The sequence below is a fragment of the Citrus sinensis genome, chromosome 5, assembly GCF_022201045.2.
Source record: "Citrus sinensis cultivar Valencia sweet orange chromosome 5, DVS_A1.0, whole genome shotgun sequence".
Classification (NCBI taxonomy): Eukaryota; Viridiplantae; Streptophyta; class Magnoliopsida; order Sapindales; family Rutaceae; genus Citrus; species Citrus sinensis.
Window position 1 is genome coordinate 30,609,195 of NC_068560.1, and position 23,669 is coordinate 30,632,863.

Below are 23,669 nucleotides of genomic sequence, written 5' to 3' on the forward strand. Positions count from 1 at the left end.
CCGCTGCGGGCGGTGCCCATTGCCATCCCTAAGAACAATGAATTTTTCTTTTTTAATTTTTTGTCTCTGGTTCTACCATCAGCACGGGCATACACCACACGTCATTTCATATTTGCACCCAAAGAAGCAAGATACCCAACGACAACAAGCCTTACCTGTAGCTTTGTCAAATACATAGGAAATCTATGTTGTAAAAATTTACAATAAAAGATTCTCCAACCAAAAATGTCATAAACATAAACTTTATTCTCCGTGGTTAAGAAGCTGACCAATCAGAAAAACAAAAGTGAGCTGCGCTGAGCATCAAGCAATCAATTCTAAAACGGCAAACACCGAGTCTGAAACCAAAGTTAAGGAGTCACAAATATGTTAACAGTTTTTCTCTACTTTACCATGTACATTTCAGATGGATACCAGCACTCTCAAAAAGAAAATGTCAACATAACACGAGGTGCGTGAACTCACCAACCGCTAATATCATCTTTGCGGTGTAAGAAAGTAGTGGCATGACAATAGAAGAATAGAGCAACAATGAAGTCCAGCAGAATTCTTAACAAGCTGTGTACACAATGGATTCTTCTGTAGGGGACCAGGTGGCCAGTGATCACAGGAGCTGGAATTTTTGGACTTCTCTGCATTTTTGCACGGAAAATTCTGCATAGTCACTCATCAAGCTGCTACCAAGATGGCACTGTACATGGTACCAAAACAAGCACAACAGCTTGTCGTGCTATTACTAAACTGAGACCATATTATCATTCTCCGAGATGGTGCCCCACTGCTTAACCACAACAAAGTCCTTCAACAGTCACTCAGCAGGATTTTTTCTTGTACCGGCTCTGTGTCAGGCTTAATAGAAAGTCTGTAAATATGTGCTCGTACTCCGGCATTTTCCCATACCCTGCAAAATATTCAATGCCAGTTCCAGTGCTACTAAGTACTCTTTAAAGTTGTTGTAAGCAGCAAATAATTATAGCTCTAATGAAGAAGAACTATGAAAAATAAAATCAGGTTCTCACTCACCAGGGAAGTAGTTAATGTCAATGACATAAAATTGATCTCTGGTCCCATGTTCTCTGATAATATCCAGATTGAACAGCCGTAGACCCTACATATTACATAACAAACAGTGATGAATATATCCAAATAATCAGAGGCAACAATGACTTGTAAACTGCTGTAAAAAACCAAAATGGAGAAATGAGAATAGCTACCAGTTGACGACGAAGTTCCTTTGCAAGTCTCTCTAATAAAGGTCGCGGAGGAAGCTCTGCAGAGATGAAAAAGGAAACATATATTAAATTGGCCTTCTCAAGATTTATTGAATCAGTCCACATGTTTTAGTCACTTTTGCCGTCATGAGCTACTTCTCATTACAGAAACCCAATGAGGCACCATCGCACAAGAACATTTTCTGCAAACTCCAATCACCATTATATCATAAAACTTCAGTTGCAAAATCAACAGAGGATGTAAAACCCAACCCCCCCTAAATTAAACAGAGATTTACTCACCAGCAACACAAGGGTCCAAATCAGCATCATCTGCAGAAGCTGCAGCACAAGACACCCGTGGAAAACGGAATACACCAGCACTTGTAGAGAGATCTTGTTTAGTGACATCAGGTAAAGAGAATCTCCTGACCACTTTTATTGCTTCCCCAACAATATAAACCTTAAAAAGAACACCTCCTATGACCAATAAAGAAAGGCCAATTGGAGTTATGTCACGCTCAGAGCAAAATAAAGATAATATAGTGTATATTGGCAAGATAACCAAATGCCATTTGCATACCATGATTAACAAATTCCTGCAGAACCAGTGGAGGTTCAAGTTTCTTCAGGGAATACTGATCATAAGCGAGTGAAAGTTCATGTGATTTTGCACTCCCATCAGCAACCAACGGCTTTGCAACTGAAACGATAAAAGTATGAAGCCTTGTTTAGGAAAAAGAACCAAAAAAAAGGAAGGGGATCGCTTAAAATATACATACAGGTGATTTTAAAATTAGCAAACATTACCGCAAGGTGCCTAAACTTAATTTTTGCTACTAAGTTGATGCACAACCTAGATCATGCAAAAAGATACATACCTAGGGGTAGAGTCAGTCCAGCTTTCAAAACCACATCAGGGATCGATGATGCATCTCTTTCAATAACTAATTGTCTGGGAACATCAACTTTACCTGCATTATAAACCGCCAGATTACATTAAGGACGAAAAGTAAGCATTTTTTAGCATCTAATGTCTAAATATAGTAAGAAAATTACCATAGGAGTTAGACAGATTCATATCAGCTACACACTGAAGCATGGATTGACGGTTGTGCAAGTGTTGAATAGCATATGGAGGATCAAGAACTGTGACTTCTGGATGTGTTTGCCTGTATTCCTAAAATTACAAAGTGAAGAAGGGTAACAAAGCATGCTTGGTTATGCTGCATAAACATTTACAACATACATGCAAGAAAACCTGACCAAGAACTATTCCTTAGTTGATTTATTGATTATTAAAATGGAAACTTATGACCTGATAAGAAATCTTGATGCTTCGCACAACAAAGTAGACTCCAAAAACATTAACATAAGTGTCAGAAGTATAATTTAAATGCAAAATTGTAGAAAGACAATCCAACTAGTTTTGCTAGTATCATTCATGCACAATAATTTGTAGAAGCTGGTGTGTAATTAAAACAGATATCAACTCCAAAATCTAAATCGAGCAAAAATGTGTAGAAATGTTAGGTTAGAAATTCTTAAATCTTTATGATCGTCACAGTATACAATAAAAGCAAATGGTAAGTTGACAAATTATTTCAAAGCAGAAGTGGTCACAGGTTAGAACATAAGATGCTTAAACTAACCAAGATCATAGAGTTTGAAGTTGTGATCCTAGAAGATATAAAATGCCTGATCTGCAAACTAGAACCGTAAAAGTTTGACCAGTCACTAGGTCCAGCCACACAAAATAGAATACACCCACAGTGACTTACAAAGTGTAGACCTAAAACATGAATGTGCAGCTAAAAGAGAAAAAAGGTAATCCAGATCTTAAAACTAACTAAAATTTGGTGATCCATCTCACATTCAGCTGATGAAAAAATGGGTAATGATATACCCAGGAAACAAAAGAATCTATTTTAAAAGAATAAAAAATATCTTTTGCAAGTAATGCTCAGGTAACCTGAAACAATCAGCAAGATGGCCAGGAAGTAGAAACATGCCCACTTGCTGGAAGCTTCAAGCCCCGTACAACTACTATCAATTCAAGATTCATGACCAACGAAAGAGCAAGCACTCTGCATTTGTTTCAGACAGTAATAAGTTTTCTTAAAAAAGAAAAGCATTTGCCATCATTAATTGTTTTAGTTAGTTCATATCATGTAACATCGCACACTTATAAACGCATGCTCTACATCAAGGGAGCGAGACATGATACTAAATCAATCCCCATATATTTGCAAACATTTGATGTTTCAAACGGAACCAACCTCGAGAATCTGGCGCCACTCTTTCCCGGTTAACTGCATTAAAAATGAAAAAGAAACCACAAATATCCGTAAGAAAGTTACCATCAAAACTCACCAGGTAAACAACCCTTCCCAATAAGATTAATGCAACCCAAATATATGAAATAAAATCGTCTGCTAACCTTATGCAGCACAATGTCAAAAGGGCCCTGATCTGAAAGTGGTCGGTTCTGGTCAATCGCAACAAATAATATTCCCTTATTCCTGCACAAGCACAACACAGATCACCCCGTTAGATTATGGAGTAAGCAGGCAGTAAATAATACATATCAGGATTCGTCACATGTTACAGGATCGGTTAAACATTTAATTAAGATATTTGCCGAACACATTCCAAACAAATAAGGAACGCATAAGTCATAATCGCACTCGTTTTCAATGATTTTCATAAAATAGCTGTGGCCTGAAAAAAATATCTTTTCTTCAAAGAAATTGGAGTTAGAATGTGTTAGCGGTGAGATTCCGAAATTATTCCTTTTTTAAGTTCTTGACAACCAAACAGAAAACGACAGACCAAAAGAAAATCAATAGCGAAAACGTGTAAAGCATTTTGAAAGCAAATCTGAGGCCAGAAACACCGCAACCACATCATCTAAAAAGTTGCAAGAAGTAATTAATCATATAAAATCTGGGGGAAAAAAACCAATAAAAATCTGAAATTAAATTATGATTATGATAATGGAAGATTCGATTAACGAAGTACCTAGCCAAGCCTTCAAGCTTAGGCTGCAAGAAGCTCTTAGTCTTCTTGGAGGTAAGAGCGTAACCAACAACAACTAATTTGGATTGCTGCTGAGTTTGAGGAAACGAGAGTAATTCCTCCTCTCTAGTTTGCTCTTCAATTTCCTCCTTCATCATCCTCATTTCTCTTCCCTTTTATTTTTTAAATTTAATTTTGGTTTTATAAAACTAGACCAAACCCAAAAAAAAAAAAAATGAGAGAGACCGGACGGATAGAATGCGAAGAATTCTCTAGAAACAGTCTTGGTTCGGTTTTGAAGATCCGATAAGCGAGACGATGATACGATACAATACGAGACGAGAGACGGAGAGAGAGGCAGAGCGAGAGAAAGAAACAAAGTAAAAGACACTAAATAAACAACAGACTCCCAATGCGTTTTATGTAACGCCGACGGGTTGACACTGAGAGGGGGGGGGGGGGGGGGGGTCGTTTATATAGAGCCTGATTATGAGGGACTGTTTCAGTGCTTCGCTTAGTCGATGTTTTCTTTTTCTTTTAAATTTTACTATTCGAAAAAAATTAATTATTACCAGACAATGGAAATGCAATTATGCGGACGCGTTATGGTCAAGATCAATGTCGACTTTCTGGAATAAATGTGTACTCTATTTATTTCTTTTTCTTTTTCTTTTTTTCTTTTCATGACCCAACCTTTTTACGCGTAAAAATAAGTATTACAAGCACATGAGTTTATGACGTGGCGATTCCTCAACACGGGATAGATTATTTTTATTAATTTTTTAATATTTCTTTTGTTAGGTTCTTTCCATCTCTGAGCTTTTATAAGATTGAGCTAGTGGATTGAGACATTGAGTGAGTATTTCAAGGCTCCTAGATAATTGCGGGAGTTAATTTTCTTTACCTTTAAGTGATGGGCTTTCTTTAATTATAAGATTGAAGATTTGAATCTCTTCATTAATTATATGAGTTGCTTTTTTTATGAAAAACTTCGTAGATTTATCTAATTAAACTTTAATTTATTTATGAATTTCTATAAATTTATAAATAAATTAATTTGTATGTAATATTAAAATTTTTAAATACATATTAGATATTTACAGACTACCGTTTAATTAGATTGATCGACATCCTTCTCTCAAGGTGTTGAGTATTCGAATCTTCCAAACTTTTGTCAATATCCATAGCTATTCGTTTGTCAATCAATGCTAGTAAATAAAAGTTAGTTTTTTTTTTTTTTTTTTAAGTCTGTTATACAGAGATATTACTGACATTACATCAGACATTACAATTAATATTTACAATCATACTATATAACCAGGACCACCGTCATACATTGACACACTGAAGTATATGTCCAGATATTTTAAACCCTCTCTAATATTCGAGGGGTATCTGCTCCACTCACATTTCGTAAGGGAGAGATTGTCTCCACTCAATTAATTGATAATTGAGGAAGAATTGAAACTAACCTCCATAATGCTCTTATGGAGGCTCGAACCCTTGCACTCAACATTGTAAGTGCAAGGCTTCTCCCATTGGACCAAAAGCCCATTGGTAAATAAAAGTTAGTTAAATGGTAAAAGACATGCAAAATACTCTTATTTCTTCTTATTAAATATTTTGGCAAAAAATAATAATAATAAATGGCCATATAGGAAGCGTCCATTAAATGTTAAAAAGATAAGGATTACGTAGATAGCATCGCGGAGGAGAAACTCTTGGGCACGTGGCAGAAAAGGAAACGGCCATGTAATTTACAAAGAGACTATTGTTCATGTCTCTTTGTAAATTAGCGTACCAGATGTTAGATTGATTTATTTGTATTGTAAATTTGTAATTTTCAATGGTATGGCCAAAGCATGTGCCAAATGGATAAGCTTTCCATTGCATTGTAAATTCCTTTTTACGTTTTTTAACATTAATTTGAAAGTGGAGATAGTTATTCAGGGTATGAACTTATAAATATTATGATCTATAAAACTTGATCATAATGAAATAAAGAGCATAAAAAAATATAAATTGTAATACAATGTATTTTATGTTGTGACGTATTAAATTTTATGTTTTTTAATTTTTTAATTAATATCTAATTTTATTATAATCTGAAATCTTTCAATTAGAAGTTTACACGTGTAACCGTTTAGATTTCGTGATAATTTTTTATATGTCCACCCACATACATGCTCCTGATGTGGGAACCTTATCTTGGACAGTTGGCCCTCCTCCAGGGACTAGCAACTGGGACTTTTAAATACAAGCTATATTTCTAATCTTTATGTTTTGCATCACGGTCATTCACGTGCGACAATTTTTTTACGATGTTAACGGGTATGTATGTATGTATGTATATGTATATGTCATGTGTGTGTATAAAATAAAAAAATGTGTAATTATTTAAAATCAAACCCATTAATATGTCTATTACTTTATCTTTATGGTCAATGTCTACTCTTTTCTTTAATTTGTTGATTGTTAATTATATATATTTTTAAGATATTGGGGGTTGATATTATAAGTGTCATTACACATATTATAATGAGTGACGGAACGCATGTTATTATTTTATTGATAGGATTGTAAGACTCATAATATAACCCTATTAATAAAATATTGATACGCATCTCGTAATATATTATAACGAACGCAGCGACGTACATCTAATTAAAATCATATAGTAATTATTTCTTTTTATCACTGCGCATTTTTACCTAAATATATTTTGGTGAAGACGGTGGTGAATTAGCAATTATACAAATGGCATGTTCGATCACGGACGAATATCTATGCTAAGTTGATATATCCCTCCCATTTCATCAGTATCGTTTGTGAGTTTTCGTTTTTTCTTTTATTTATTTGAAGCTCCATGCAAGAAGTCTTTCTTAATCTTTTTCCAAGTCATAAATTTTTTATTGCTGCCATCAGATTTGTTAAAAGGGGACCGCTTGCTCGTGACCTTGTGCGTACTACACTACTAATAGACAGTAGGCACTAATCATAAAAAAAAAGCAGAGCTCCTTTTTTTTATGTTTTTTTTCGTCGTTATCTAAATCACCTTTATGTGTGTGTCTCTCTCTCTATATTTATCTTATTCACTAACGGATTTGGATGGACTTTTGTAGCTTTTTGAATACTGATATTATAATTATAATTTATACATATATTTATAATTTCGATCTGTTGAGAGTCTCGAGACTAATATAGATTAGTTTTTATGCCACAACCCCAAATTATATTATAAGATAGGTAATTGTTATTTTACATATAACGTAAGATATACCCTCACATATGTAGTGTAAAATATACCTTCACACATGAATAGTATATGTATAGGGTCCATATACTATTTATAAGTGAGAATGTATCTTACATTAAATGTAAGATAGAAAATCTTTATAAGATATATCTATCTCTAATAATATTTTTATTTTTTCTACGGGAGGAGAATAAGAGTATTAAGTTAGGATTTGAACATGCATTTGCATGCCATAAGCCATCGATAAATTTTGTGGCTATTAATAATTTTTTGTCACGCATCAATCACCCATGAAGAATACTCAAAACGTAAGTAAAATGATATTGTCTAAACTATGTAAATGTAGCATTATTCTTAAATTAGATAGTTGTTAAGTTTAATATCTGTAATTTATAATTGACTTAAAATTAATCTCTCATAACCCTCAAGTTATTTAACAACTAATAATTAAATTATTAAAAAATGATAATTTAAATTAATGTAGGTTATCGATCACGTAACTCAGCAAGATTCCTTAAAAGAAAATAGCATAAAGTTAGGTTGTGAATATACGAGTGGATTAGGGTGTTGGAAATGGCGTGGATGGATGAACAAATAATTATCATTCTTCTTTCTTGGCTCTTTTCTATCAAATCATCGATGAGACCTAGTTGAGCAATTTTATAAGCTCCAAAATTCCAGAGCAATAGCACCACTTTTTTTGTTTATATGCATGCGGTGGCATTAAATAAATCCGAGTTTAGTTATTAGTTAACTAAACAAATGTTGTGTACAGTTGGAGTTCCAGGGGATTTATAGGATACGGTCTCACGGTGAGAGAATCTCATTTAGATATTATTCCATCTGAGTAATCAGACAGATTTCTTATGATGGTTCTTATTCTTTTTTTTCTTTTTTTTGAGATTTTCTCCGATTCAACAGCTGAGCGATGTGTGGGTAAATTTGCTTAACTTAATAAATAGTAAAATTTTTATTTTTAGTGTCCATTAAGTATGATTCATCTAATAATTATAAGTGTTTATTTAATTTTAAAAATATATTTCAAAATTTTGATTGTCATTTTATTTTATTTTGAATGGAGTTACTGGGATTAAATAACCTATTTTAGTTATATCAACAAAAAAGAGAAAATATTAGAATTTTTTTAAAAGAATTAAATTATTTAAAATACTCATAATTTATTTTACATTCTTATTTCATATATTTTAAAACATAATTTTAAAAACTTACCTTAAATAATTTTTAATAAAAGTTGTTATTAACAACCAAATCATTAAAATATTTTTTTTAATATAAACTCTACTTAAAAATTTTATATTAATAAAAAACTCTATTTAAATAACATCTATTTAAAAATTTAAATCAGATGGACCCTTGATCCAATATCACTGTCTCCACTCCAGCTTATAATTGAGCATTGTACTGTGTTTGTTTACTTTAACACCGAAGCTAAGCCAACAATGGCATACAGTTGGAATGGGGCCGATTGATGGGGTGGAGACATAATTCCAACTTCTGAGGGTGAGGGCTGACTCAATCAAAAGATAGAATAATGGTCATGGGACCAATTTTTTTTTTTTTTTTCTCTCAGTGCACATCACTGCTCTCGGGTCAGAATTCTTTGCCCCGTCGAGCAAAAGAAATGTCCATGGCACTCAATTGTATTTATCCATAATCTGCATGCTTGAGGCTTCTTTTTTGGCTTAAAAGTTCCACAAATTAGGTATAAAACTTTTGTTCCAGAGCAACCTGTTTGTGAAAGGTTCTTCTTGGATTTGACAAATGCATTTAGTTCGGTAAATGTAATTTACAGGGACAAAATTACCTCTGCACATTACATTATTCTAAATTGACCAGGAGAAGGCTCTCAAGTCAATTCACAATTTAACTAGTGGTCGATCAAATGATTGCTACTTCTCCCTCTGCATTGTCCTGTTCTTTCTGGAATTATTTAAGAACCATCCAAATAGAAATAAGTGGATGGCATCGCTGGTATTCCACTAAAATGAGCTCAATCATGATAAATAATTATCCCCCCCGCGTCATTCTCCATCACATAACTAACATGCACAGTGAAGTTGAAATCTTGTGCTCTTCCCCACTGAGCAATTTCGATCTTTCACTTATGGGAGCCCCTTGTTGTTTTCTGAAAAACGATGGTGAGAAAGCAATATCAAAATTTAAAGCGATTCACTCATAGGTCCACGCTAGGGTGGGGAGGTTACTGAGAGTGAGAGTGAGAAAAAGACCTGCTTTGCTTTCATAAAACAGCGGTCCCAAAACCACTTTTCCTTTGGCCCATCCAGGTATCCAACGCAAGCAATGGTCTTACAGGTTTCACGACTCTCCATATTCTTCTCAAATGCACAAACACTCGAGAGAGCAACCGCGGATATTTATTTGTAAATATGTTACATGTGCACCTAATTCTGCATTTTTGTTTAATATTTTCAGCCGCCGGACAAAAGAATATGGACTCCACGGGGCAGCAATTCCATTCCCATTGTATGCATAAGAAATAAATATCTCTACGGAATAATCTGCCCCTCGATGTTGACCCGTGCTATATGATACAATAATCGAGTTGTGCTCATATCCACGGCTCAGGAATTTCCGCGATGCGATTCTCTGATTCAAGTGAGTCGTACTGGTATCACGCAATCATTACCAATGTCTTTATTTACCAGTTAGCTGCAGTTTTACTTATAGATCAGGTTCTCAAACTCCCCTAGTCTTTGGTTTTACATACAGTTATTATAGCTGATGTCGAGGTAAAATCCAGGTATATATCCTAATCAGAAGTGCAGCAAGCCAAAAGTTGAAATCAAGCAACAAGCTGACTAATCCCATCAGTCCATCAGCCACACAAAGTATTACAGGGCAAGCCTGTCAAGAAGAAAACATATAATTGGGACACAAGAAGTTTGACACTGCAAATTAGAAGAACTAACCATGAAACCTGCTTTCAAAGGAATCCAAATCCAGCTGATAATCTGGCAACTGTAAACGTTAATGATGCATTTACTAATTAGAAATGAGAATGAGAATAAAGGAATGAAACTTATTAACTTGTTTACTTCCAAATTATGAAGGGGAAATGAGGATAGAATTTGAATAGACCCCACAAATTTAGGAATGTGACCTAAAAAATTCCTTTAAGAATGATAAGTGAATTAATATTTGCACCCTTCATAAAAATTAAAAATTCTTTTTTATCCCATATTATTATTATCATTATTATTATAAATAATTATTTAATAACTTGCAATAATGCATTCCGATTCAATTAAATAAAAATTCACAAATGGGATCCGGCATACAAATTCGATTAAATAAAAATCCACGACAAAGTTTTAAATGATACAAAAGCTTGAAAAGTCTTTTGCTATGGACAGACTCCTTTACAAAGCTTGGTTATCTAAAAAGTAATCACAACTCCTTAAACTGCACCTTGGGCCAGCCCTTTATTCGGTATTCACTAGGAACATGGGCGGATCTAGCATGTGACTACTGGGGGCTTGAGCCCCCACTGGCCAAAAAACAATTGTAAAAATAAAAAAGAAAAATATTTTTATTTTCTAATTATCCCTCATTAAATTTATTAAAATAGTCACTATAAATTATAAACCCCATAAAATTTAAACTTTAACTTTTAAGAATTATAAAAATTTATATTTTAATTAAAAATAATGATAGCCCTCCACCCAAAATATTTTTTATTCTCAAAAATAAGATTAATTCTTACATTTTCTATAATAATAGTAAAGAGAACGTTTTCAGTAATGAAACTCATTAATAATCATCTTTGGAATTGGATGAAATAAATGATAGTTTGGTTGTTTATATAAGAAATAATAAATTTAATAATATTGATGACAAGTCTATTGCATAATATTTTTAAAATATGAAATTTCGTAGAGAATAATTATAAATGTATTAATAAATATTTTATATATTCAAAATTTTAATTTTTTATATTTTACTATTATCTAATTTAGCCCCCGGTAAATTATTCTTCTAGATCCGCCACTGACTAGGAATCTCAATAATTTCTAGCAACTATATTAGCAACTTATCAACTATGAAGCTTTTCAATTGTTGCTTGAACCCAACATCTCAATGCCATACTTGCAAAGAAATGTCCATGTTTAAAACACAACATAAAAGGCAATTTCTAATCAAGTATTGATTAATATTGTTCAAGTTTTTAGGGAACATAGATATTTAGAAGTGAATTTCTGCTGAACAACACAAAAACAAGGACACTTTCGATGAGGGACTATTTTACTAAAATTACATAGTATAGAAATATATATACACACACACACACACATACATATATATAATTGGAGAAAAATCTAACAAAAAATATAACTTTTCATTTAATCATAAAAACATAGCTACTACATAAGATGGTGAGTGAAGGGGGGGAAAAAAAACTACAACATAGTGTGTATCATTTCGCGTAATTGAGCCTTTTTTTCCTATTGCATTGCTTGCTGTAACCAACATTACAGTTGATTCTAGTTAATTGTATGGACCAAGAAAAATGCTAATACACTTTATGTCTCCAAAAGAAACAAAATGCTGAAAAAAAAACCTCATTCTGAGGCACGGATCTCTTGGATAGTAGATAGCAACATTTCATCTCCAACAACTGCTCACAACTGTTTAAAGAAGTCATCTCTTGCATCTCTCGCCAACTTTCCAACCTGTGTTTGGTTATAATTACATGGAAAAAGCTATTTACCCCGAATGCTAACCCCGAATTTGTGCCTCGAATGGTAAAACGCACCGTTTGGTTTAATTTGTTTTCGAGAAGCACATGTTTCATTTGCTTTAACACTTTCCCTTTCCACTGTCCCTTTACACTTTCCCTTTCCTTAGCCCATAAAATGTAGAGGTTCAACACTTTCACAAACCAGTTCCGATTTTACAGTTTCCAAATGAAATTTTACACTTAGAGTTTTTCACTCTTTTCAGCGCTGCAATGAAGTCTTTACTCCGCTTAAACGAAAGGAATATGGAAGGAAAAAGCAAATGAAATAAGTGCTACACAGCTGGAAAGCAATAAATGAAAAAAACAAACCAAACATGTTGACTGATAATCAAATACACAAAACAAATGAAACATGTGCTTCTCAAAAGCAAATTAAAAGCAAATGAAACCAAATGGTGCGTTTTACTATTCGGGGCGCAAATTTGGGACTAGCATTTGGGGTAAATAGCAGCACTTTAATTACACACCCCAAAACAGAATGTCATCTTCAATTTTAAATTCCCTGTTCTCAGCTCTAACTTGCACCGAACAGTAAGCATAAGAAACAAAAGCAAAAAAATGTTGCTAAAAAACTTAACAAAGCAACCACCTCATCACTCACCTTGTAAGTATGGAACAAATTCATCACTTGCTGAAGTTTGGCAGGGGTGAGGGAACTCTTCATCTTCGAGAACTACTTCTCCAGAGGATACTTTGTAGGTTTACCTTGTGCTGGAACAGATGGCTTGTAGCTCACAACACACTGGGGAAGAATGAGCCTGTTCGTGTTACTTGGCCACACTATATATCACTTAGGGATTCTTTGGATCATCTGAACCTGAATCAAAATCAACACTTGACGGATAACATTGTTGAGAACCAGCCTCCACTTTCTCTACATTCCCCAAAAAAACCTGACACATTATCATGTGCTTCTCACTGTTCTCATCCGCCTCCACTATTTTTGCACTAAACGACACACACATCAAGAATAATTAAACACAAAAAATAATCGAGAAATGATGGACAGTAAGTTTAATATTAATTGAAAGAACTAGACAAGTACCTTGAACAAAGGAATCCAACAGGAGACAAGTAAATGCTAACTCCTTGAGTTGAGATCTTGCTGGGCATGCCAAAGCCATGAGCCAATATGCTGTCGATGTCATATGGTGCTGACTTTTGTCACGAAATGTTACAAACTTACAATTTTCCATTCTGTTTGTTACTTCCAAATAAAAGAACGTCTTGCTTAGTTTGTTACTTCCCAGGTTTACGTAAACCTTAACTAGTTTATTCTGGGCATTTCTAACTATTTTTTTTTTTTTCATGGTTATCTCTTTAATATGGATATAATTTTTCCCTCTTTATTCCTTGGTTCCTTTTAAGTCTCGATACAGGACAGAATTGAATTGTGAAATGTACTTCTAATTGTATATGTGGCTGATAATTTATGGTTTTAATTTTTCTGGTTAACATGATACTTGAATTCTTTCAATTCCCTGTGGAACTTTGTTTATCAATCTAATTTTTGCACAGGATGTCTACGTAAGTGTATATATCTATAAGTTTAGTAGACCTCAAATCATAACATGGTTTGTAATAATAAAATAAATTTATAGTCTTGTATCAATTTGGTCATTGAAAGAGATGACAAAAAAACACGGTCCGGCCTAAATTCTCAAAGATCTGGAAGATCTATATCTAGAAAATTTGGTTTCGCACATTAAAAATTGTGCGATGTTAAAATTGAAGATCTATGCAGATCCAGATCCTGATTCGGATGCAAGTGCATCCAAAAATTAGATATTCAGATTCCAGATCCACATTATTTTTTAATTAATATATTTATTAAATTAAAATTAAATTAAAAAATATATAAATTAAATGAAAAAAAATCAAACTTATGTGGATTTGTGGTGGTGTTAGAGTTGGATTTATATTATTTTTTTACGCTTTATTTATGTTGCGGTATTTTTATTTGTGGATTTATGATGTTATATGGTATTTTAGGTTTTGGATTATTGATTGTTGAATTATGGTTAGATTTTATTTATTTTTTAGGTAAATTTGTTGAATTTTAAATTATATTTGAATTTATTATGCAGATCTAAATATTAAAAAATCTACCTGCAATCCACATGGATATTACCCACATCCGGATCCGCATAATTTTTTGCGACTCCGGATGCAGATGCGAATCTTAAAATATCAATTTGGATCCAGATTTTGCCATCCCTAATCATCAAAGACCTTCTTAACTTTTATGTTTTTGTTGTTGTTGTCAAATAGAATGTTTGTATTAGGTGATGAACAATAGGAGATTGTAGCTTTTTCTTTACCAAAATCAATATATATCACTTATCTTGTACTAATAATACCCAATAAACCCATAATACCATAATTTTATGGTATTACCTTTATTTTTAAATACACTTGTATTCATATTCATTATAAATGAAATAAATCATGTAAATTGAAACTAAAATAAAAAGATTTAAATACTAGAAATAGAAAATATAGTTTCATGTGAATAAAAAATTAAATAATATGATTTTTTTTGTACTTATAGTTATTTTTAAATATTTTGTGCTTATAATAATTATTATTTCATATTCTCAAAATAAATTATCAAACAAATGAATTATTTATTCCTCTTTTCTCTTAATTTTTTTTGTGCTACGAGAGTTTTTAGATAATATAAAAATAGTAGGGAATAAATGATATATATTAATTTCGATAGAAGAAAATAAGCAATCTATCCAAATGGTATATATTATAAATATTAATTATTTAATGAATGATACATTGTCACATGAATAATACTTTAGTATACCCACGCTTAATAGTTTTATATGCCAAATATTATTAGCCCACCCATTTGCCATTTAAAACTTTATTTTAATTTTCGCTAAAATGGGCTAAGACCCAAGAGCACCAACACGCACCCGGATCTATCCAAACCCGACACAGATTAAAATCCGAAAATCACCCGAGTCGGCCTATAAAACCTAAAATAATTGGGTGAGCCAGACAATTCTTCTTCTTGTACAAGAAGTGATTAAGATGTTTCGACTACTTCACGCCCACTGAAGACGACTGGAAATCAGAGTAAAAAGTTGGGAAAATTGGATAGCTCGTCTCCTTCAATATTTTATTTTACTTGGTAAGTTCCTATCATTAGGAATTTTAATCTCTATTATTGTATGAACTATATATGGTTTACTTTTTCAAAATGTTGAAGCCAATGTTGCATTTGGCGAGCTAAAGAATGTACCCTAGTGTTTTTTTTTTTTTGGAAATACCCTAGTGTTTTTTTTTTTTTTTTTTGGAAATTGTTGTTTCTTAGTTTGTTTTTGTCAATCTGTTGATTCAGTTCATTCTAGCTTAAAAGAATTACACGCAGCTTTTGGATTGCTCTGTAAATTGAATTGTCAATCAGTTTTGGGCTTTATAGTGGAGTTTGAACATGTTTAATGAATTTTCAGAGTCCTGATATATATGTGTGGATATATTTTTAATTTGGCTCTATTTATGCTTGTTTTAGTCCTTTGAACATGTCTTTGCCCTTGACTCCCTCCAAAAGACCGCATGATGATGACAACCATACGGAACCAAATGGGAAAGAAAAGTCGCAAAAGTTGGCAGGTGACTATTCAGAGAACCAGCCCTCAAAATCCTTTCCTGGTGGCATTATGTTTCGTGTTCTCTGTCCAGTTTCCAAAATAGATGGCGTTATTGGGAAAGATGGCGAAATGATGTCACAAATTTCTCAAGATACTGGTGTCACAATCAGAGTTGAGGAGACTGTTTCTGGTTCTGATGAGAGATTGGTTGTCATTGAAGCTTCTGATAATAAGAAGGAAACTTCTGAGAATCTTGAAGCTAGTATTGAGCGGAGCGAGAATAATGGCAGAGAAGAGGCCAGTGTGGCCGATGAGAGTGATAATAAGAAGGAAGATAGTGTCAATGAGGGATCTGTTCTCATGGATGGGTTAAATTCTGAAAAGGAAACTTCAAAGGTGCAGAAGGCTTTGTTACTTGTTTTCGAAAGAATGGTTGAAGTGGAGCCAGAAACAGAGGTAGCAGATCAGGAGAATACTAAGTCATCAAAGTTTGTTTTGAGGTTACTTGTACTTTCCACCCAAGTTGGCTGCCTTTTGGGAAAGGGTGGCTGCGTAATCAAGCAAATGTCAGCTGAAAGTGGGGCACAGATTCGGTTTGTTCCTAGAGATAAACTTCCTACATGTGCATTGGCCTCCGATGAAGTTGTTCAGGTGTCTCATTTAACTGTTTGCTTTATCTTTATCAATGCTAACCATGAACATCAAAATGATTTGGTACCTCTTGCATGATTGGACAGTGCTCTTCCTTGCTGGACGATGACATTTTTCCATTTTAGTGCCTTGTTTGTGTGATATTCTAATGTCTAATTCTTCAATAATTGTAATTGGTTTTTGGATCTCCTAGTATTAATAAAATATGACTTATGAAAATTGTGCCATGTTTATGCTGCAGATCACGGGAGAGGTTGACACAGTAAGAAAAGCTCTTAAATTAATTTCTCATCAACTTTTGGATAATTCACCTAGGGATCATGAATCTATCCCTGGCAACTCAATAGGACCATCACATCCATTGCCAGACCATTCTGTTAGCTCTCAAGGAGCACCTTATGCTACTGGCCATCGTGATGTTGCTGATATTCATTTACCCATGCCGCCTTCGATTCCAAAATTTCATGAAAGTGGTGTCCTTGACCGACCAAAGCCTTCTCCGGAAATTTTGACATTCCGCCTTTTGTGTCATGATGAGCGAGTAGGAGGTGTCATTGGAAAGGGAGGAGCAATTATAAGGTCCCTTAAGCAAGAGACAGGCTGTGATATCAAAGTTATGGAAGCTGTTTCTGGTACAGAGGACCGCCTCATTGTCATATCTGGTCCAGCAGTAAGATTTGAATTAAACTTGCTTGGAAATGATCTAATTTTTGGGTTTTAGTCTTCTAAGGTATAATCATTAAAGTTATTACTTTAGGCCGATTTTTACCGTGCTGACAACAGATGAACCGTTGCAGCACCCAGATGATAGGATATCAGCTCCACAAGATGCTGTTCTTCGAGTGCAGACCAGGATAGCTAGGGCCATACCTGATAACAGGGAGCAGACTGTGATGACAAGGCTTCTTGTAGCCTCAAACCAAATTGGCTGTCTCCTTGGCAAGGGTGGTTCTATCATTGCTGAGATGAGGAAGTTATCTGGGGCTTATATTCGTATTTTGGGGAAGGATCAGATTCCTAAGTGTGCTTCTGAAAATGAAGAAGTTGTTCTGGTCTGATTACTTCTTTTTTTGCGCCCTTTTTTTCTTTTGAGATGGTTGCGGGTGGAAATTTTATCTTGTTTATTTCAGTGTGTTATCATGTTGGTACCTGCGGTACCTTGCTTGCATTTACGCTTTCCTTAAATTATTCCATCTTTATCTTTCCAGACACTTAATTTACTTATTCTGTGCTGATAGATTAATGGAGAATTTGAGGCAGTTCAAGAGGCTCTTTTCCAGATAACAACTAGGTTGCGGCATCATTTTTTCCGCGATGCATTTCCTTCTATTAACCGTCCTTTAAATCCCACCTTTCTGGATCAAGTATCCCCATTCCCATCGTTTATTGGAAGGAGGGAACTCTCACCTCCAGGAATGTATTCTAATTTTGGCCCATCATTTCATAAGTTTGATGCTGTTGGTGGCCCTCCTCCGCCTGGCAGTTTTCACCCCCATGATGATCATTCGGCTTTTATGCATCATATTCATAGACCAGGCATGCCCCCTCATATGCCTGATATGAAACCTTGGGGTCCTCAGGTACAGAAGTGTTACTTAAAGTTCCTCTGCTAATTTTGCCTGTAGTTGGTTTTGTGTTAGGAGATGCATTAGCATTTGACATTGCTGAAGTGCCTAAACACTCATAATAATGCTGTTGATACAAAATTAGCGAACCCATGGTCTTTTATGAAGCTATGAAGTCACTTTTGTGTTGTCCGTGCTTGGTTGCAGGGACTTATGGAAGTTGGTGGCCCAATGGGTTTTCCTGATTTCGTCGGACCCCCTCATAGAAGAGTTCCGGGTTTTGGAGGGTAAATGCTTTTTAAGTGCTTTATGTTTGATCCCATCATGGGTTTCGTATTATCATTTATTATCAATGACTTAATTGTTTTTCTTTATTTATCAAATATAGAGCTAGCCAACCAGCCATTATTACAAGCACTACTGTTGAAGTTGTTGTTCCTCGTTCTCTTGTCCCTATAATTCAAGGAGAAGATGGTGCGTGTCTGAAACAAATTCGTCAGGTACATTCTGTCTCTCTGCCCGATGTTAATTGGAAACCGAGTCTTTTCTTGGCCTTTCTCTCTACACCAAAAAAAGAAAGAGAGATAGAGAGAGAAATAGATAAAAGGAAAAAATAGAATGTCAACCTGGTTAAAACCAGATCCTTTTCATATACTGAATCTTAGTTCTATGTAACTACTCCAATAGTTTGGATTCTGGCTTGTACTGCCTGTTGTTAGGCTATATGCCCTGATAAATGTGTTTTCTTCCACTGTTAATAACAAGTCTTAGTTTCTGATCTCAGTAATGTCTTCCTGCTCAATTCTGATTCGGTTCCGACTAGAAATTGTACAGTTAGATGTTTCTTTGACTGAATTGCCCTTTAACAAATCCAATGACGCGTACTATTTCAGATTTCTGATGCAAAAATTACAATTACTGATCCCAAGCCTGGAGCAACAGAAACTGTGATTATTATATCTGGGACACCTGAGCAAACGCACGCTGCGCAGTCTCTTATTCAAGCATTTGTAATGAGTGAGACAGAGACTACTTGAACTTCTGAGAAAGGTATTATTTACTTATTCTGCCATCTTGATTTGGAAATATTCATGCAATCTCAAGGTGGATCAACTGCCAAGATTGTTCCATCAGTGGTATATTATGTATTCATGTTTCCTTCCTCCTCTTTTTTTTTTTCAAATTATTTTATGGTTTCTTGGACTGAATTTAATATGGTGCTTACTGCGTGCCCCTCAAACTTAATACAGCAGTTGAGGATTGACTTGTGAGGATTGGAGATCGGGAGAATTGGCTTTTGTGCTTGAACTTAGATAGGGACAAATTTAACATTGCGGGTTCAGTAGTCCCATAATTGAAGAGTAGTCTACCTGATGAGTAGTGAACTTGTAGTTCTCAACACTACTTTGAAAAAGAAAATCTTTTGACTAACATAAACATTTGAACTGGATGACCTTTTAATCACCAAGCATCGAAGATTTAACAGCTCATGCTGACTTGTCATATTTGTTTGCCATCTGTATGAGTGAATTCTTTGTTTGTCGTTTCCCTATTCTAATTTGAATTTTAATTAGCTTAATTTATTTAATTCAGTAAATCCAAATGAACCTTTGTTACTTTCTCATTTCTTTGTGGATATATATATAGGCACAGAGAGAGAGAGAGAGAGAGAGAGAGAGAGAGAGACATCTGTTTCTTTTGTGTAATGTAATCATAGACGCACTTGGAAAAGTTGTAGCTGACAACCAATTTAAATCACTGAAACCCTAATCCCCCTTAGGGGCTGGGTACGTCAATCGTCCCTGGCATTGAGGCAACAAACACATAATTATTAAAATATAAGTAAAAATATTATATCTGTTTCACTCTTCTTGCACAGCTTGGAAGGGCTTGTATGTCTTGAGGCTTTGGATCAGACCTTGGACGGACCCAACGAGGGCGACAAGTGAAACTATGAAGCAGGACCAGATTAATATTTTCAACCACACCCACGTGAATGAAAATCTTCGTATCTTAGTACGAGCAATGTACATTTCCACCGGAAAATAAACTGTTAATGGCCAGAATGAAGCCGCCCCGATAAGACCCACGAAGTCGTTGAAGAATGGGAAAATCATGGCCAGCACTGCTGATACAATAACGTATGCTGTTCTCCAAACCAATCTAAATGAATTGACATGATACACTCCATAACATGGAACATTAATGCCATGCTCGCTTGTTATGAACTTATTTTCTGGCCAGCGTTTGTTACACCACTTCTCAACGAATCCGAATATTGGTTGGCAGAATACCTGTGTGCGCTTGTCGTGTTAGAAATATTGAACAAGAATATGAACCAACTCACCCACCCTGTGGTGCTACATCAGACGGGAATTTACCTGGTAAGCCCCAATGAGATGGACAGCGATGCAGGCGTTTGCGAAGTCAATTAACCAGAAAGGCTCGTAGAATCCGAATCCGGTGAGAAAGTTTCCAGGTGCATCATTTCCAAACGCTAAATACCCCATTACACCGCACATTATGTAGAACAAGGTGGTGGTCGTGACGCCAACAGCAGTCGCCCTCTTCATGGATTTGTTTTCTGGGGGACTTGATTTCAGGGTGTCCTGTGTTATCCATAACGTTCAGAATTCAGTTCCAAAAGCTTAAGCACTACCATATCCCAAATGCATGTATGTTCTAGTAAAGTGGTTTGTTAAACAAATATTTATTTCTTTAGTTCTTTATTTTACTGTCACGTGGTAATTTATGCGAAAAACCCGCATGGGTTGAGCCGGTGAGGTTTTTCCATCAGAGGGAGTCAGTCTTTTAGGTGATTGATAAATACATTCACCAGATAGAAAAAGACGTCCCACTTTTGACAATTAACTCCCTACAACAACAACAACAAATCAACAATCGCTGACGAGCATGGTACAGAGCAGATACGGATTGGAGAGAGGTTTGAGGCAGAATCAGAAAGCAACAAAGACGAAGTGGGGCTAAGGCCTCTTTTTCCCTGCTTTCAGCTCGTTCTGAAAAGCTAGGTGCCAACTCAATCTGTGGACCAAATTGTAGTGGCCATGGTCCACCAGTTTTGCTGGTCCATTGGAATCTTTGCAGCTCATCACCAAATCACCTCACAGTAAGTGAACAGTGACCTAACACTCTCCCACGCAACATGAACTATTTTGTCACAGTTACTTCGTTTGAGTGAAATGTGAAGTCTTCGTTTTTTACATAATTATCTTTATGACACGTGACACCTCAAACTAAAATTCGTCGACTAAAAACTTCAATTTTGACTTCACTACTTGCCCTTACCCCAAAGAGCACATATAAGACACCGCAATTCAGGACCCAGCCACACCGAAAGGTAGATGCTCTTTTTCAAGAGTATTAGTCAGAATATGCTATATATATCAAAGCAGAGACTTTTCAATAATTGAGAATTATTTAGTGATTTTTATTTTTTATTAAAAAAATTGAATCAAGACATCCATATAAGAAGATGGTAGGCTAGGCGCCACCTACCGGGTATATATAACAGCATGCCATGTTGACATTTATGAGGCACACATTTCAACTTTCAAACATGGATTCACATGATTACGTTTTTGTTTTACGATTTCTCGTTCGGACAATAATCTCTCTCTGTGCATGTATATTACATACATAATTTGGACTGTATGCGAAAAGATAAGACACGAATATCAATTAATTATGATCCATGAATAAATAAAGATTTTAGAGATAGGGCTTGCCTGAATCTCAACGAGCACCGTTGAAAAAGCATAAGCAAAAGCAACGTCCCCAATTGCCTGAAATGCTCTCCAAACCTTCTCTGATGCTGACACGTCTACTCCTACTGTTGTCCCCGTTAAGGTTGTTGCATGCGGCCCATCACCTTCAATAATTTACATGCAAATAAGACCGCTTCATGACCATATTAAATTAAAACAACTTAAATATAGAAAGTTGAAAAAAAAAAATTTAATTAGGAAAGAAGATCAAGTTCCCTTTCTCTTTCTAGCTTTTACCTATGACTTTGGCTATGGAGAGGCCAATTCCAATGGAGGAATAAGCAAAAGACATTACGGCAGCGAGAATTGAGAGCCAGGAGAGCTTATGAAAGTTTGGTATTTGGCTAAGAACAATCTGGATGCAGGCAAAGATGATCATGAGTGGATTGTTTGATGTGTAGCACTTGACATGATGACCATGTCTGTGGAAGCAATTTGACCTTTTAACAGCCCTGATAATAACGAGACGTAGGAATCAAAACAAATTGAACCATTATAAGAAGATCAATTTACTATATATTGGATCATCAGTTAATGGTTTTGAAACTTTAAAACCTGTTAATTAATATTGTTGACTACTTACACCATGCTAATAGATGCAGTGATAGTATAACCAATCGTAACTCCAATGAGATTTCCATACTGAGCCAATCCACATAGCTGGACGCTCCTTCCTCCTATACAAACAAGAAAATATAAAACTCTGAATGAAATACAACTCTGAAAGTTTGTATGCTTAATTCATACTCAAAAGTTAGCTCAAGAGCTATGTACCTAGGCTAGCTCTGACTACATCCATGTAGGTGTAGTTTCGCTTGCCGGTGACGGGATCAGGAGACCGGTAACAATCGGAAAGCAAAGTAGAGGTGTAATAGGTGATGAATGAGAAAGCCATGAGAACAGCTGGGCCAGCTACCCAGCCAAGCTGAGCAATGGCCCATGCCAGAGACAGTACTCCAGAGCCAATCACTGCCGTGATAATATGAGCACTTGCAGTCACCCAAGTCCCTTCATTTCATCAAAACAACAAAATTTAATCGATCATATTAACAAAGTATTAATAGCAAATGACTCTTATCAAACAAAAGTGAATTAAATTAACATGCATACCAGTTCTTTTTGCTCGACCATCATCATCCAGAAAGTCTTTGCGGATATCACCTTCAGGGTCATTTTGTTCGATATACATGCTGTTCTTTTGCATCTCCATCGCCATGTCTCTGTTGAGTAGTAGAAGAAGCTGAAATGGGGTTGCTGAGAAGTTGAGAAATTAGGAGATATGATTAATTAAAAATGAGTAGCAGTAGCAGCAGCTTATGCTGCAAGGTCAGTGGGGCAGTGTTGTTGTGTGTGGCACCTGTAGTAGCAGGGTAGGGTAGAAACAAGAGGATCCGTTTCTCAATTATATATAGTGATAAAATCAGAAAACTCTAGCTTGGCTATTACCTATAAAGACGACTTGGGTTTTGAGTTGGAATTATTATTACCAGATCTCTGCACCATTCATGGTGCTGGCTAATGTCTAGTCTTCTCCATTTCAATTGGGTCCCCACCCACATTTTTTTTTTTAATTTCTGGATTTAGTTTGGTCCATCCATTAGTTTGGCAATAATCTTTTTGTATGGTGATAACCATCGGTTGTGATTTTGGAAATTCCTTTTTGACAAAAAGAATCAACATGTTAGATATGTGTTTGACTGGCACTAGCAAATTCATAACTGATCTCTCTCTTTCACGCTTTTTCGCTATTAGGTCGGCTCTTGTTTTGTTTTGTTTTGTTGTTTTAAATTTTCCTTCT

General features: G+C 35.1%; 3 protein-coding genes across 8 annotated transcripts; 1 reads left to right on the forward strand and 2 right to left on the reverse strand.

Annotated features, from left to right (window-relative positions):
- Positions 1-226: 226 nt before the first annotated feature.
- Positions 227-4,681, reverse strand: LOC102618028 (inositol-tetrakisphosphate 1-kinase 3). Of its 3 annotated transcripts, XM_006472303.4 has the most exons (11): positions 4,233-4,252; positions 3,652-3,733; positions 3,491-3,523; positions 3,184-3,298; positions 2,271-2,391; positions 2,093-2,185; positions 1,795-1,914; positions 1,515-1,691; positions 1,215-1,270; positions 1,024-1,108; positions 227-901 (listed from the first exon to the last, which is right to left on the reverse strand). In XM_006472303.4, the coding sequence occupies exons 5-11, from the start codon at positions 2,311-2,313 to the stop codon at positions 813-815; spliced, it is 663 nt and encodes a 220-aa protein (XP_006472366.2). In that variant the 5' UTR covers positions 2,314-2,391; positions 3,184-3,298; positions 3,491-3,523; positions 3,652-3,733; positions 4,233-4,252; the 3' UTR covers positions 227-812. The 3 variants fall into 3 exon arrangements, 2 of the variants coding, with proteins under 2 accessions (XP_006472366.2, XP_006472362.2); XM_006472299.4 differs by lacking the exon at positions 3,184-3,298 and having other exon boundaries at positions 4,233-4,680; XR_008054780.1 differs by lacking the exons at positions 227-901; positions 3,184-3,298 and having other exon boundaries at positions 1,018-1,108; positions 1,215-1,414; positions 4,233-4,681.
- A 10,562-nt stretch (positions 4,682-15,243) lies between these two features.
- LOC102619376 (RNA-binding KH domain-containing protein RCF3-like) lies at positions 15,244-20,815 on the forward strand. Of its 3 annotated transcripts, none has more exons than XM_052441394.1 (9): positions 15,244-15,410; positions 15,792-16,521; positions 16,763-17,191; positions 17,319-17,573; positions 17,760-18,101; positions 18,294-18,373; positions 18,475-18,586; positions 18,980-19,136; positions 19,966-20,815. In XM_052441394.1, exons 2-8 carry the CDS (start codon positions 15,802-15,804, stop codon positions 19,121-19,123), a joined length of 2,082 nt encoding a protein of 693 aa, XP_052297354.1. In that variant the 5' UTR covers positions 15,244-15,410; positions 15,792-15,801; the 3' UTR covers positions 19,124-19,136; positions 19,966-20,815. The 3 variants fall into 3 exon arrangements, with proteins under 3 accessions (XP_052297354.1, XP_006472368.2, XP_006472369.2); XM_006472305.4 differs by lacking the exon at positions 19,966-20,815 and adding an exon at positions 19,337-19,674; XM_006472306.4 differs by lacking the exon at positions 19,966-20,815 and adding an exon at positions 19,340-19,674.
- Positions 19,810-23,462, reverse strand: LOC102619082 (amino acid permease 6-like). 2 transcript variants are annotated; one of them, XM_052441395.1, is made up of 8 exons: positions 23,318-23,462; positions 22,982-23,125; positions 22,646-22,879; positions 22,455-22,548; positions 22,109-22,323; positions 21,833-21,975; positions 20,468-20,695; positions 19,810-20,380 (listed from the first exon to the last, which is right to left on the reverse strand). In XM_052441395.1, exons 2-8 carry the CDS (start codon positions 23,085-23,087, stop codon positions 19,949-19,951), a joined length of 1,452 nt encoding a protein of 483 aa, XP_052297355.1. In that variant the 5' UTR covers positions 23,088-23,125; positions 23,318-23,462; the 3' UTR covers positions 19,810-19,948. The 2 variants fall into 2 exon arrangements, with proteins under 2 accessions (XP_052297355.1, XP_006472367.2); XM_006472304.4 differs by lacking the exon at positions 23,318-23,462 and having other exon boundaries at positions 22,982-23,296.
- Between the last annotated feature and the right edge of the window lie 207 nt (positions 23,463-23,669).